General features: G+C 45.1%; 2 protein-coding genes across 2 annotated transcripts in view; both read left to right on the top strand.

Moving 5' to 3' along the window:
- The window catches only part of itfg1 (integrin alpha FG-GAP repeat containing 1), a 48,152-nt gene extending 43,966 nt beyond the window's left edge, over positions 1-4,186 (top strand). Inside the window, exons 15-18 of the mRNA XM_088372251.1 lie at positions 149-273; positions 1,197-1,279; positions 1,884-2,001; positions 3,539-4,186. Coding sequence (XP_088228377.1) covers positions 149-273; positions 1,197-1,279; positions 1,884-2,001; positions 3,539-3,598 — 386 coding nt within the window. The 3' untranslated portion in view covers positions 3,599-4,186. The remainder of the gene's footprint in view (positions 1-148; positions 274-1,196; positions 1,280-1,883; positions 2,002-3,538) is intronic.
- A 533-nt stretch (positions 4,187-4,719) lies between these two features.
- Positions 4,720-12,762, top strand: neto2a (neuropilin (NRP) and tolloid (TLL)-like 2a). The gene is made up of 10 exons (XM_088371865.1): positions 4,720-5,210; positions 6,676-6,732; positions 6,806-6,949; positions 7,540-7,788; positions 7,943-7,990; positions 8,063-8,190; positions 8,907-9,135; positions 9,331-9,444; positions 9,583-9,713; positions 9,863-12,762. The coding sequence occupies exons 1-10, from the start codon at positions 5,201-5,203 to the stop codon at positions 10,538-10,540; spliced, it is 1,788 nt and encodes a 595-aa protein (XP_088227991.1). The 5' UTR covers positions 4,720-5,200; the 3' UTR covers positions 10,541-12,762.
- The last annotated feature ends 710 nt before the right edge of the window (positions 12,763-13,472 follow it).

The raw sequence follows: 13,472 nt of genomic DNA, 5'->3' as shown, positions 1-13,472 counted from the left end.
TTTTGGCTTTTTTTCACATTTCCAATTGCTGCTTTTCTCAGGTTTCTTCCCGATTGTATTCATCTTACTTTTGCCTGATTCAGAGAAGAAAATGTGATGATGTTTATGATATTTTTATTAACTTGGAGTTTTCTTCTTCTTCTTGCAGCGGGTCAGTTGAGCCAGTCAGCGCATTTCTCCTTGCAGCTACCTTACACTGTGCTGGGCCTTGGACGCAGCGCCAACTTCCTGGACCACTTAGTAGTCGGCATCCCGCGCCGGCCCGGAGAAGTGGTGAGTCCAACTTTGCTCTTTGCTGTTGTGAAGGTGTGTGTCGTGCTAAAAAAATATTTTAATTTCTTTCATAAGCTTTTATGATATGTTCAAAATCAGAGGTTTCACTCAAATATAACACTTAATATACTCACTCCACGTGCATTCATCTTATTCCACTTGCCCGGGAGGCACATGCGCTGCTTCTTTTCTGTCCACCTCGGCCTTCGATGGGGACAGTGCGGTCCGAGCATACAGATAACCCGCGCAGATTTGATGAAAGCTGAAAAAGAGGAAGGTCACCGCAAGGCTGCGGTAATCGTACCCTTTTTTTGCAGAGAACAAAGATTGTATGCCTGGCCGGAAGTATTCTTATGTTGTCTTTCTGTTTCTATTACTGCATGGTTTTGTGCAAAATCAATGTTCATGATTTCATTTTGCATTATGTCAGCACAAAGAACAGACTTTGAAACAACCCCAGCCTTGATTTTCGGCCGCAACTTGAAACATTAAAAGCCCAATTCAAATGTTTTTTTTCCAGCAACGATGCCACAATTTTGCCGAATAATCGAAATCCTAATCGTATTTTCCAACTTTCTCTTACATTGGATTCACGATGGGGCGTCTTTTACAACATTATATCGATTGACTCCCAATACATTTCTGTAATCCTTTTATCACAATATTTGCCAATACAGTGTGTTAATTGATATCATCCCGCTAGTTTCCAAGTGTGGGGTCTTAATGTCAGCTATCTTAACAGGATGTTTTTTTTGCCCCAAGGCAGGAAACTGACTTTAAAAACGGGAGAAAATTCCAAACGGTGTTGAACATTTAGCTGCAGGCTAATCATCGTATTTTATTTCTATTTATAACTCACAATCTTTTCCAACGCCGTTGACAGTATCACGATACGAGAAATGATCGGTTGTGTGTCCTCGCAGGAGTTCAGGAAGCAGGAATGGACTGCTATCATCCCCAACTCGCAGCTCATTGTCATCCCCTACCCCCACAATCAACCCAGCAGGTACACACACACACACGCACGCACACTCCCATGCACGTTGCCATGGACACCGTTGGCTTAGCGGCAGCTCCTCATCTCTAAGCGACAACACACTTAAGTTCGCGGCACAGATTTCCTGGTGTTGTGTAAACACGCGAACACACACACGCAGAATGTGATCTCATGGTGTGTCACAATTGGCCATACAGATGGCAGCTTCCAAGAGCACACAACGTGGATACCACAAACGGCATACCTTAATGATGTACCAGCAGCAGATGCTTTCTTAATGTGACAATCTTTTCACCATCTTTTCCAGCGCCTTCACTCGTATCGCGATATTATATAATAATTGATATCACTGCAATTTGTTTACCCCAATGACATCAACGGTTTCATGATAATCTATGATGTCACTCAATCCTTTTGGTGATATGGCGCGATAGTATTATTGCAATATTGATCAATCGAATCTTATCACACAGCATGGTATACTTTTTTTTTTTTTTTTTAACCCCTACTGACAAGGTGTTGTTTTTTTAACCCCCCACTAACGAGTTATTTTGGTACGGCAACTTTCAAATGAGGCTAACCAATCAAAAATGATTTCTCTCTTCGTCTTCAGCTGGAGCGCCAAACTGTACCTGACACCCAGTAACAGCGTGCTACTGACCGCCATTGCCCTCATCGGCGTCTGCGTCTTCATCCTCGTCATTATCGGCATCCTCCACTGGCAGGAGAAGGTCGGACGCGCACACACACCAACACACAAACACGCACACGCACAAAGCTAATATCCCTCTGGAAGATCCGGAAGGACTCATTTATTGGCGTCTTCTCCGCTTTCAGCTCAGCGGATCTGCTCTTTCATTAGTGACATAAATACATCCTCCGGGGAGCCTCGGCCGCCGCTCATTTTCCCGTCTTTTCTGCTCACACCATGACAGTCACACTCCCACATCACGCATATGAGAGAACGTGCAACTTTTTTTGCTTGCATTTTTTTTTTCCTTCTTTGCGACGCGCAGCGTGAACGCCGACTGCTGAGCTCGCTCGGCGCTGGCATCCTTGCCCGGCCATCTGCCGTGTGTGTGTGTGTGCGTACGTACATGTGTGCAACTGTGCATGTGTGTGTATGTGTACAAATGTGACCCTGAGATTTTTGTGATTTTATGGGTGGTTACCAAACTTCATCCATCCGCGGAGGCAAATTCTAATGTCACACAAGTATGCAATGCGTATAAAATTTTAAGAACACATTTTTCATGGACCCCTGAAAATGCCCAATATGGGCCCTACAATGGCTGCTTTGAACCAAATGGCAAAGAATTCTGCCATTTTTTTAGACATGGCCTCTTGAAACTTTTTGGTGATTCTACTCATGCTCAACAGTGGCGCATTTTCAAAACACAGTTGCCTTTTAGCCGTAACTTAAGGTCAGCACCAGAAGGCTGACTGGCATTTAGCATTTGGACGGTTGTGTTGACTTGTTGGTATTTACTCTTCTAACAACAAAGTCAGGTAGAGGACAGGCGTGAAGAAGCTAACTTTGCGCCACAAACATCCATACGGAGCAAAGCACGAGAATATTTAAGGAGGCCGATCGATCACTCCAAACGAAGCGTCTTCCCACCTGAGGCGCAGCGTCCGACTTAATTAATCCACATCAGACACGACGGCGTCATTAAAAGCGTCGGATGGACACAAATCAATACGCCGCTGCTTAATGATGATCCACGGGTCCCGGATGACGGATGCCGTCCCCCAGATGCCCGATTAGAGTGTCTACGTCGATGGCGGAGTGCCTTGCCAAAACCAAGAAGAGCCAAGCTTTTCATTTCTACCTCTGCATGCAAAAAAAAAAAAAAAAACAGGCAGGACCAACAATCAATACCTGACAGGATGAATCAACTATTGATTTGCGGGAGGAAAAAAAAACTGTTGACAGACTGACAAATTATTTATTATCTTTTGGATGGAAGGAGTCGACATCACGACATCTTATTAAAACTTGTAAAAACACAAGGACAAAAAAGCTGCGTGCACCATTTCAATAAGACGTCAGCTGTCACTTCAAAGGAACTCGACGGTGCTGTGAGGAATTGCTGCTGTAGGCGAAAACCTTTTTGGCCGAGATGAATATTCCGAGCTTGTCAGGGATGAGTGGCAGGTGTGGGTGGATTGCGGCAGGGAGTCGGGGGAGGGGGGGGGGTCTTTGATTGTGACCTAATCGCGTCCTGTTATGCCCTCCTGATCGTTTTTTTTTTTTGTGTGCCTCAGAAAGCAGACGACCGGGAGAAGAGGCAGGAAGCCCATCGCTTCCATTTTGATGCCATGTGAGCGGTCATCGTCTTTTACCTGCTGTCACTTGCACCATTTCACATGCACGTTACCTACTATGCCGCTAACTTGATAGCTGTCCCCACTTCACCTGTTTCTGCCCCACCTGACTTTACCTGTCCACCTTTATCTTCCGCATTCACTCCAAAAGGCCAAAAAAAGCGAGTCATTTTTCCATTAAAAAAAAAAAAAAAATTGCGGCTAATTTTATTATCTGGAAAATGTCCGAAATAGCTCACGTTTGCCACGTTGTTAGCCAGTTTGACAAAATGGCTGCTGTCGGAACATTCACAGTGTTACTGTCCAATTTCATTCCGTTTTTTGCTCGAATGTCAAGTTTGATTTGAAACTGTTTTGCCAAGTCTTTGTCTTTAAGTCATTTGAATTTAATCTGTCTGCAAGCTCTTTTCTATTTGAAGCTACTGTGGGCCCAATTCAGTGGTTGGTTCCCAAAGGTTTTTTTTTTTTTTTTAATGTTTTTTATGTGGTTTGGGATTTGCACTTTCTTTTTTAATTATACGTGTAATTTATTTGGTTTTGCGAACGCCGCAGCTACTCAATGTGAATAATAAAAGGTATTGACTGTGACTTTAGAAGTTTGTGTGCTTTCTGCTTCAGCCTGAAAACTGCAGCCTGGTCTGGTTGTACAACCCCACCCACACCTCCCCCAGCTCTTTTCTTCAATTGATTTAGGTACAGCAGTGAAATGAAATAGCTTTTTATTTTTGCTGAGAAGACCACTCCGCCCCCCGACACACACTTTCCCTCCCAGAAGCCTGCTGCATAAAACATCCGTAATGGAGACACAAGTATGGGATCATAAGCACAACCGGAAGTCGTCTCATTTTCCACATCCATCCATAATTGAATCAATTGTGAAATCTAACCAAATCAATCGCTAGATATCCAAAAAATGTGCCTGTGGGTGAATTGTGATTGATTGTGATACAACAATAAATGTAATTTGCATAATAATTACACATTATATTTTAAAAAGCACCTTATAAATACCTTCTAACACTTTAGCCCTGATCTTTTCTTGGCTTACTGTATTTACTATTGAAGTGTTTTATTTTTAAAGGCACCAACCGGAAAAGGCTTTGTGCTTATGTGGTGCGCTTTGACGACGCTGGTGACGGACTCACGCTCGATGTCAGCAACGCCCGCGGCTTTAAATGCTTCTCGTGCGGGCGCAGCTCCTCCTCTGCGCGCCCACGGAATTTGGAGAAGAGCAGACCTCATTCTCCTCCTCCTCCTCATCATCATCCTCTTACTCATATTCTTCCTCTATTAATTTCTTCTTCTTCTTTTTTTTTAACTCTCCCTCTTTCTTGCTCCGTCTCTTTGGATATCTACCTGGAGCGTCTCACTTGGGGGAGGGTTGCAAGTCCCAGGTGGAAGCCGCAAGCTGGTGAGTGACATGGCCGGTCTGAGAGACTGAGAAGCTCCAGCGGACTTCCATTGCGCGCACAAGGAGCCGTTGGGTGCGAGACCCGCGAGATGGATGAACCCCCTTGTAGATGTTTACTGGGCGCTCCTATGAAGATTGACGCGACGGGAGGGTTCTAGCCAGAAAAGGAGAACGTTTTTGCAGAGGAAATAATGCACAGAGGTGAGACTCTTTTTAATTTTTTACTTATTATTGAAATAATTACCATTGAAATCTTACACGGATTAATTAGCCCCTTTCTAATGGCGTAATCCCGGGAACAGACTTCATTGGAAAATCGGGTTTAAAAAAAAAAAAAAAAGAACTAAACCACTCCCTAGAATGAACCACGGACTCATGTTGCATGCGTGAGCGAGCATCGTCTCGGTTTGTGTACCAGAGTCGTTAAATGCGCTCCACGGAGCTGTTGGGGGACTTTCGTGCGTAAAATCGCGAATCGGTGGCCACGGATGTGTACACTCATTTATAAATCCGAATGTTTCAAACTGAAGGCGTGCGTATGTTACTTGCACTCTGTTGTAATTAAAATGCTGCCACTTTATTCCATGCAAAGTCAACGCCAACATCGGTCAAGCGTGCGCGTCATTTAAACGGCGTGCTTCAACCCCCCAAAAAATGGATGGATGGATGGATGGATGGATGGGTGGACAGAAGGATGGACGGATGGATAGATGAATGCATAGACTGACAGATGGATGGATGGATGGATTGTTTATCCAATCCATGGGGGGGGGGGGGGGGGGGCTGAAGTTGAAAATCCGAAACATTCTGCCTTGTGCTCTTGAGAGCAATCGACGATCTCCCTATTTTATACCTGACACTAGAGAGATCATTAAGTGTGATTGAAGAATGGCGCAAACAGCGGAAAAGTACAAGGGCTGGATTGAGACCAATTTTTCTGTTATTTGGGGCTTTTAACATCTTTGAGTGTACAGAGAAAGCAGAAAATCATTTTCTGTGATGAACCAGTCAAAATCTGATGTAAGAACCCGTCGTCTGTTGCCAAAAGGAAAGTCATGTTTAAATAAATGGTCTGTTTGAGGCAATGGGGTTCATTTGCGGATCAATCATCCAGTGATTGGTTGATGTCCTGCGTTTTACTCTAACCAGTGGCGGTTAAACCGGGTGATAAGAAATGGCAGCTGTCACCCCACTTTCCTCCCCTACGATCAATCCACCAAATATTTGCCACCCCACTTTCCTCCCCTACAATCAATCTATCAATACTAAATATAAAATTCTGTAGAAATGTTGAATGTCGAGCATAGAAATTTGATTTGGTAATGGAGTCAAAATAGACATCATGTGATTCTCCTACGAGGACAGTAAAACCATGTGACCTCTCCCAGCAAATCAGCAACAAGAATTCACACTTTGCCATCAAAGCGATAGTAGTTCACTTTTGTCATGAAATGAAGTAACCTTATAATAAAGATTTGAACAATAATAATACAAATTTAGATTTCAATAGAGCCTTACAGGGGATCTAAGAACACTTAGGAACCCATGAGGCTAAGAAATCTATACAGTGTACAGAGATGGCGCTCTTTATATGAATAATGCAAACATAATCACGTAAAACATAATTATTCATACGCATGATGTAATTAGCTTTTTTTCCCCTCAGCGTGGATCCTCCTCGTTCTCATAGAAGAGGGCCTCGCTCTGGCACAGAGAACTAAAGGTAAGCCCGACCCAAAAATATGATTCGAAATAACGCTATCATCTGTATACTAAAATCAATATTCTTTTCAAAGACTCCCTGAGCGACAATGGCGTCCAGAGCCCAAACCAGAATGATTGCGGCACGTGGGTACGCAACATCAACGGCGGCGTGTTCACGTCGCCAAAGTACCCTGACACGTACCCGCCTAACAAGGAGTGTGTCTACATCCTGGAAGGTGAGCAAGGTGCATTGGAGGTAGCCTGGACTGAGGTCCTCAATAGCCACTACACTTCTTGTTTTAGATGTTTCTCCATACACACTTGATTCAAATAATCATCTCATCAGAAGCAGTTATCTATTTTTTTTTTAAATAAATGTTCACCACATGATTCAAATAACCAGAAGGAGACTTAAACTTGACTTGGCTGTCAGCCAGTGTCCAGACCACAGTGATGCATGCTCATCTTTGTTTGCACGACGTCACGCTACACCTGGAGGAGGTTCCCCTCCGAACGTGGCTCAATTGCTCCCCCTGTAGAGTCAAATAGGAATTACAGCTAGGTAACTTTTTTTTGTTGTTGACCACACGCAGAGATGGAAGCTCTAATGACTGTTATTTTCACAAATAACGACATAATAGTAATGCTGTTTTATCTATTGACACCAAAGACCAGCCAACGATTTTTTTTAAATTACCTAATTCTAACAATAAAACGCCTAAATAAATGCACATACAGAAAAGATCTTGTTTTCCATTTTCCAAAAAGTGACGAATGTGCTCCTGGAGTGCTCTAACGTGACCTTTCATGCCCCGTCACCAAACAGCACTGCCCAGGCAGAGGATCCAGCTGACGTTTGACAAGAACTACTACATCGAGCCGTCCTTCGAGTGCCGCTTCGACCACATCGAGATCCGCGACGGGCCCTTCGGCTTCTCGCCTCTCATCGACCGGGTGTGCGGAGGGAAGAACCCGGGACTGCTCACCTCTACCGGGCGCTTCATGTGGATCAAGTTCACCAGCGACGAAGAACTGGAGGGTCTCGGATTCCGGATCAAGTACACGTTTGTTGCAGGTGGGGAACTACTTTCGTCTGGCAGCACAAAAGACTGCCTCACCGTCCTAAGGTTCTGGGTTCGAATCTGTCCAGCTGGGCGAGACTCCAGCTCACCCACAAACACTACAGAAAACAGGGTAGCGGAAGTTTATTGTGTCATTGTTTTTTCCAGACCCTGACTTCCATCTGCATGTGGGGGGACTGTTAAACCCAATCCCGGGTAACTATGCTTTTATTTTGAAATGAAAGTCTGCCCTCATCTCATCGTCCTTTGCTGGTTTTCCTCCTCCAGACTGTCAGTTTGAGCTCAGCGGCTTCGACGGGATCATTCGCTCCAGTCAGGTGGACGAAACCAAACGGGTCAAGCCGGGAGATGCCCTGGACTGCATCTGGACCATCAGGGCCCCCCCTCAGTCCAAGGTCTGCACGCATCTTTCTGATACAGGCCAATTTCCCTGGAATGATTCTTACTTTAGCGTCTCTCGTCCTTGTCCTCTTGTCTGTGTATTTATTCCACTTTTAAATGAGATGAGGGTTAAAAAAAAAGAAAAGAAAAAAGACAACTGTGACTCACATGCGAGGCTAGCGTCGCCGCCCCTAGAGTACATGAGTCACAGGCGCGAGCCAGCGCGGCTCACTTCTGCCGCGACACGGCACCGACGTAAATTCATGCACATCTGATTAAGTTACATGAGTTGTGCCACGCCATATTTGCCGTGTTTTATGCGTAGGCTCAAGAAGGTGGCTGGCACGTCATTCCGAGTTCATTTCATTACTGTCATCAACGTGGCACTGTAAATATTAGTATCCGAGCTGATCTACTGCTGATCTTGTTTGTAAATATGTCCTGCATTTACTGTTGACCCCATGAATTGAAACCTTGAGAAGGTCTCACAAATCCGGTTGGGGTTGCTAAACAGTAGAGGACCAAGTATTGACCCCTGCGGGACTCCGCAGGTGACATAAGAGGTTTCCATGGGTCACACGGTGGTAGACTTTACCTTCTTTGAAAAATTACATATTACTGAAAAAAAAATTGTCCACATTAAAAGTGTAACCAACTAGACTTTATTGCGGGGCGCGGCCGTCTGCCTTCACCGACCCCTCATCCGTCATCTGTCCATGCATGCTTGCAGATCTACCTACGCTTCATGGAGTACCAGATGGAGCACTCCAACGAGTGCAAGAAGAACTTTGTGGCCATCTACGACGGCAGCAGCGCCATCGAGAACCTGAAGGCCAAGTTCTGCAGCACGGTGGCCAACGATGTCATGCTGGAGAACGGCGTGGGCGTGGTGCGCATGTGGGCCGACGAGAAGAGCCGACTCAGCCGCTTCCGCATGCTCTTCACCTCCTTTGTAGACCGTGAGTCAAACCTCGTCTTGTCACGCTAGATTGATTGTTAGCCTGGCAGCTGCTTGATGGCTGCTGGTGTGCTCTTCATTCGACCTTCAGTGTTTGCTTTTGTGTTTTTCTGACTGTACCGTCAAAATGGCTTCTGGGCCTTTTCACACCATGGGGATGTTCTTTTTTAATGATGTTTCTGTCTATCGCCTGCAGCCCCTTGTTCGGCCAACACCTTCTTCTGTCACAGCAACATGTGCATCAACAACTCACTGGTGTGCAATGGGGTCCAGAATTGTGTCTACCCGTGGGATGAAAATCACTGCAAAGGTAAAACAACAATTAATCACTTGGAACGTGAACGCGTCAACCTGACTTGAACGACAAGACAATTTGAAAGTCTGCAATTCTGCAAAGAAGGTTAAGACTTGAGACTTTGGACTTTCTCCTATCTCTGCTCACATCTAGAGAAGAGATCCGGGGGTCTCTTTCACCAGATCACCAAAACCCACGGCACGGTCATTGGTGTCTCATCCGGGATCGTTCTTGTTCTTCTCATCATTTCTGTTCTGGTCCAAATGAAGCAACCGCGGAAAAAGGTAAGCTTTCCCAAAGTCCAGCAAAACGCCTGTAGTGTGCATGCCGGACCACTAGTGGCCACTGTAGCCTTGCGATACAAAACCTCAGAAAATCAAACTCACTCGTGTCCCTGAACAGAAGATGTTCAATAATGGTGTGTTTTGCCCAGGTGGTCGCCCGCCGGCCAGGTGTCTTCAACAAAGCGGGTCTCCAGGAGGTCTTCGACCCACCTCACTACGAGCTCTTCTCCCTGCGTGACAAGGAGATGTCGTCTGACCTGGCCGACTTGTCAGAGGAGCTGGACAGTTTCCAGAAGATGCGGCGCTCGTCCACCATGTCCCGCTGCGTACACGAGCACCACTGCGGCTCGCAGGGCTCTGTTGGGACGGGCGGCGGCAGCATGAAGCACAGCCGTACCACGCTGAGCTCCATGGAGCTATCCTACCACAACGACTTCTCCAAACCACCACCCATGAAGACCTTCAACTCCACCGGCACCTATAAGAAGAGCTGCTACGGCTACAAGCAGCACGGGCAGAGTCATGACTGTGACCAGCAGGTGATCGAGGACCGCGTCACGGAGGAGATACCCTGCGAGATCTACAACCGAGGTGGCGGAGCTACAGGTGGCCTCGGCGGGGCGGTGGGCATCACGGGTGGAGTGGCCATGGCTGGAGGTATGGGTATGGCGGGCGGCGTGGCCATGGCCGGGCCCAGTGGCATCGCCGGTGGCATTGGCGGTGGGATGGGAGGAGCCTGCGGCACGCTCACCATCCGTGGCACCAGCAGCCGGAACAGCACCTCCGTGGTGGACCCACAACAGCGCTCCATGTCCATGGACTTCTAGGAGGAGAATCTTACCTTGTGAGGTTGGAAAAATGGGATGAAAGAACCAGAACAGAACCTCTGTGGTCCACTACCAACATCAATCCATGTCCATGGAATTCTTGAGGAACAATGTGTGTTTGAGGGAATCAAGAAAGCAGAACAGAACATCAGTGGCCACCTACCAACAGTGCTCCATGTCCACCAACTTATCGAAGGGGAATTTGCTCACCCTCGGACGGCAAAACCTGTTCCATGGAACCAGAACAACCAAGATGATCTGAATCCAGACATGCATGCAGACACTCACTTGGTCCATGCAACCAGCTTGACAGAAGAACCCAATGAGAGATTTTCTGAACTTGTTACAACCGTTCACCTGCCATGCATAGGTATAAGAGATATACATGTATATTTAATATAGTGACTTCAAATAATTTATTTGATTTATTTTTTATTATTATTATTTTGGTGCGTGTTCCTTATCTGTCACAACTAGGATTTATTGACATGGAGGAAATTGATGGGATCCTCAAAGTTCTCAACGGATCGGTCTTTTGGTTATATCCAAGTAGATTAGTCCAAAGTTCACCTTGTCTGCTCACAATCACCTGATCTCTTTCTCCCCTCGCCGAATTGGGTTGCATCACGACAAACCCCTGTGACGCAAGACTCATCGCGGTCACAGGAACGAAAGTAGTTGAAGGTACTGCTGGACAATCTAACGCACCAGCACATTGCCAAATGCACTTTAAGATGGCTAAAGCAAAGACTTGACCAATAAGTCAGCAGTCACCATTGCTGACTTGTCATCTGTATCATCATTGTAATATTTAGGGTCTCTAAATCTGACTGGTTCACAACCAGAACCTACTTGAGTTTCTTCTAAACCGCTCAGTATTTGGGGAGGTCTCGTTCAACGCCACTATTATGATGCTTCGGGTGGTTTAGTTTACAATTGGACCGTGCCAGAGTCTATTTGGAAGAGTTCCGTTGGGCCCGCACCTGATTTCCATTCGTGTGTTCACACATCACAAAACAAATCACATTAATCTGGAACACCGACCAGAGTTCAAATAAAAGGGACCAAATTGTGTTTGTGTGTGTGTTACCCTAGTGTGTGGTTAGTTGTGGTGTGTATTTTTGGGGGGTTGAGGGGGGTCACCCAAATTCAGAAACTGGATTTCTTCATTTGGAAGCTTTTGGTTAGTTTTGAGGGTCTCAGACCAGTTCAGGACTGACCAAACTGACTTGACAGAGGTTCAAAAGTGAAATACTATGTGAAAGCACCCCTAAATGAGGTTAAATATTTGCATTAGTAACTGACTCAATGAACTGCAGCTAGGTTATAATGGACCAACCTTAGATCTGACAAAACATAGGTCATTTTTCTGGATTAAAATGGACCAAAGTGTTTGAGGACTCTACAAAGCCGTAGTATGTTTGATTTGGTCTGATGTGTTTTTTCCGGATTTGATCAAATGAACCACACAGAGTGTAAACCCAAATTATAGCCTACGGTCTTAACTGGAGTAGAATTAGCAATGTTTCGTGCTGGTTTGGAAGCGCCCTTAAGAAGTTTTGGCTGTGCTGTGATTCACCAGCGCCGTCTAACGGAAACGCTCGGTATTACAAGACATGTCCGAATATCCTTTGGTATCTTTTTAGCAGTGCTGTGTAGCTGACTTGCTGTGACATCACATGTGATGGAGTTTGACATGCGTTGTTGAAATGGCAGCCCTGCTTACCTCACACATCCACACGCAGACATAACGCCTAGCGCTCCGCCACGGAAAGAGCACACCAAGAGACTCTTATTTTGGGAAGAGGAAAGTGCTTTTATTTTTGAATCCCCCTTGAGAAATGTACAAGCACAATGTCCCCTAAAGAAATGATTATGACTTCATCACAATGTATTATTTCATTCTATTGGATTGAAAGAGAACCTGCGGACCAGCCTGTGGGAGCTTCATTGTACAGTGCTATAAAAGTGTCAAATAAATGCCTCACCCCTAATAGGACCCTATTTTATTTCCTTAGGAAATTGTGGTGCTCACTCATGTTTCATTGTGTGTTGACTCAGTGAAAAAAAATTGTTTTTTCCTTTGTGGCCTAATGTATATATTTGAGGGAGGAGCTTATTTTTATTTGTGAAAGATATTTGTGGAATTTTTATTTGTGAGGAAATTATATATAATATAGATTATTCAATATTATGATTAAAATGTGTTTGTATGAATAAGATCTAGTCTGAGCCCTCTACGTATTTGCCACTTCTTGCAGTTGAGTAAATGAACACGTCCACTCTAATAGATCATTTTAAAACAAGATCTCAAGGAAATCAGGTAAGAACGTAAATGTAGTATTATTATCATTTCAATATGTGGTCCAGATCCAAACGTAAAATAGGCCTGTGTTTGGTTTTAACAAATGATGTGAGGATTATAATAATGATCTGATACAAGTTTGCAGCACACACAAGTACACATACACAGCTGCATTAGTCAAGCTGCTGCTTGCTGACAAATGTGCACTTTGCCTTCCCTTTGCCTCCTGCCATCATGCATTTGTCCTCTCTGGTGCTCCGGGCGACTCTCTTAAAAATGTCACCTTCACCAACACGTTGGTCTTTGCTCAGATGTGCAGCCTCTCTTGTTGTGACGCACATCCAGCCCTGGCTGCCCAGACATGAAAGATCATCACAGTGGGGTAGCAGAATGTGTGTAAATATCCGGTTTAATCTCAAGACCAAGATATTATTTTATTGCATGAAATACACATGCTTTTTTTCCCTTACTCAAATGTGGCCTCCCTTGTTGCCAAATTGGTTATCATTGGATCAGCTCCTCAACTGTGTGGTTGGTTAAGGCTTATGATGCTGAGGCCAGTTAAACGTTCCTGGGACAAGGTTAACCTCAAACAAGTGTATATTTTCTTGAGCTTTTAAAAATGTC

Source organism: Syngnathus floridae, chromosome 3 (genome assembly GCF_059516105.1).
Source record: "Syngnathus floridae isolate MCC-2025c chromosome 3, RoL_Sflo_1.0, whole genome shotgun sequence".
Taxonomy (NCBI): Eukaryota; Metazoa; Chordata; class Actinopteri; order Syngnathiformes; family Syngnathidae; genus Syngnathus; species Syngnathus floridae.
The sequence above is the reverse complement of the archived record's forward strand: the minus strand, read 5'-3'. Positions and strand labels throughout refer to the sequence as shown.

What these genes read in the sequence shown, in the direction of transcription:
- neto2a (XM_088371865.1), top strand. An exon ending in GGGCCCCCCCTCAGTCCAAG is followed by an intron (nt 8,191 to 8,906) that starts GTCTGCACGCAT and finishes GCATGCTTGCAG; the next exon opens with ATCTACCTACGCTTCATGGA. An exon ending in GGATGAAAATCACTGCAAAG is followed by an intron (nt 9,445 to 9,582) that starts GTAAAACAACAA and finishes GCTCACATCTAG; the next exon opens with AGAAGAGATCCGGGGGTCTC.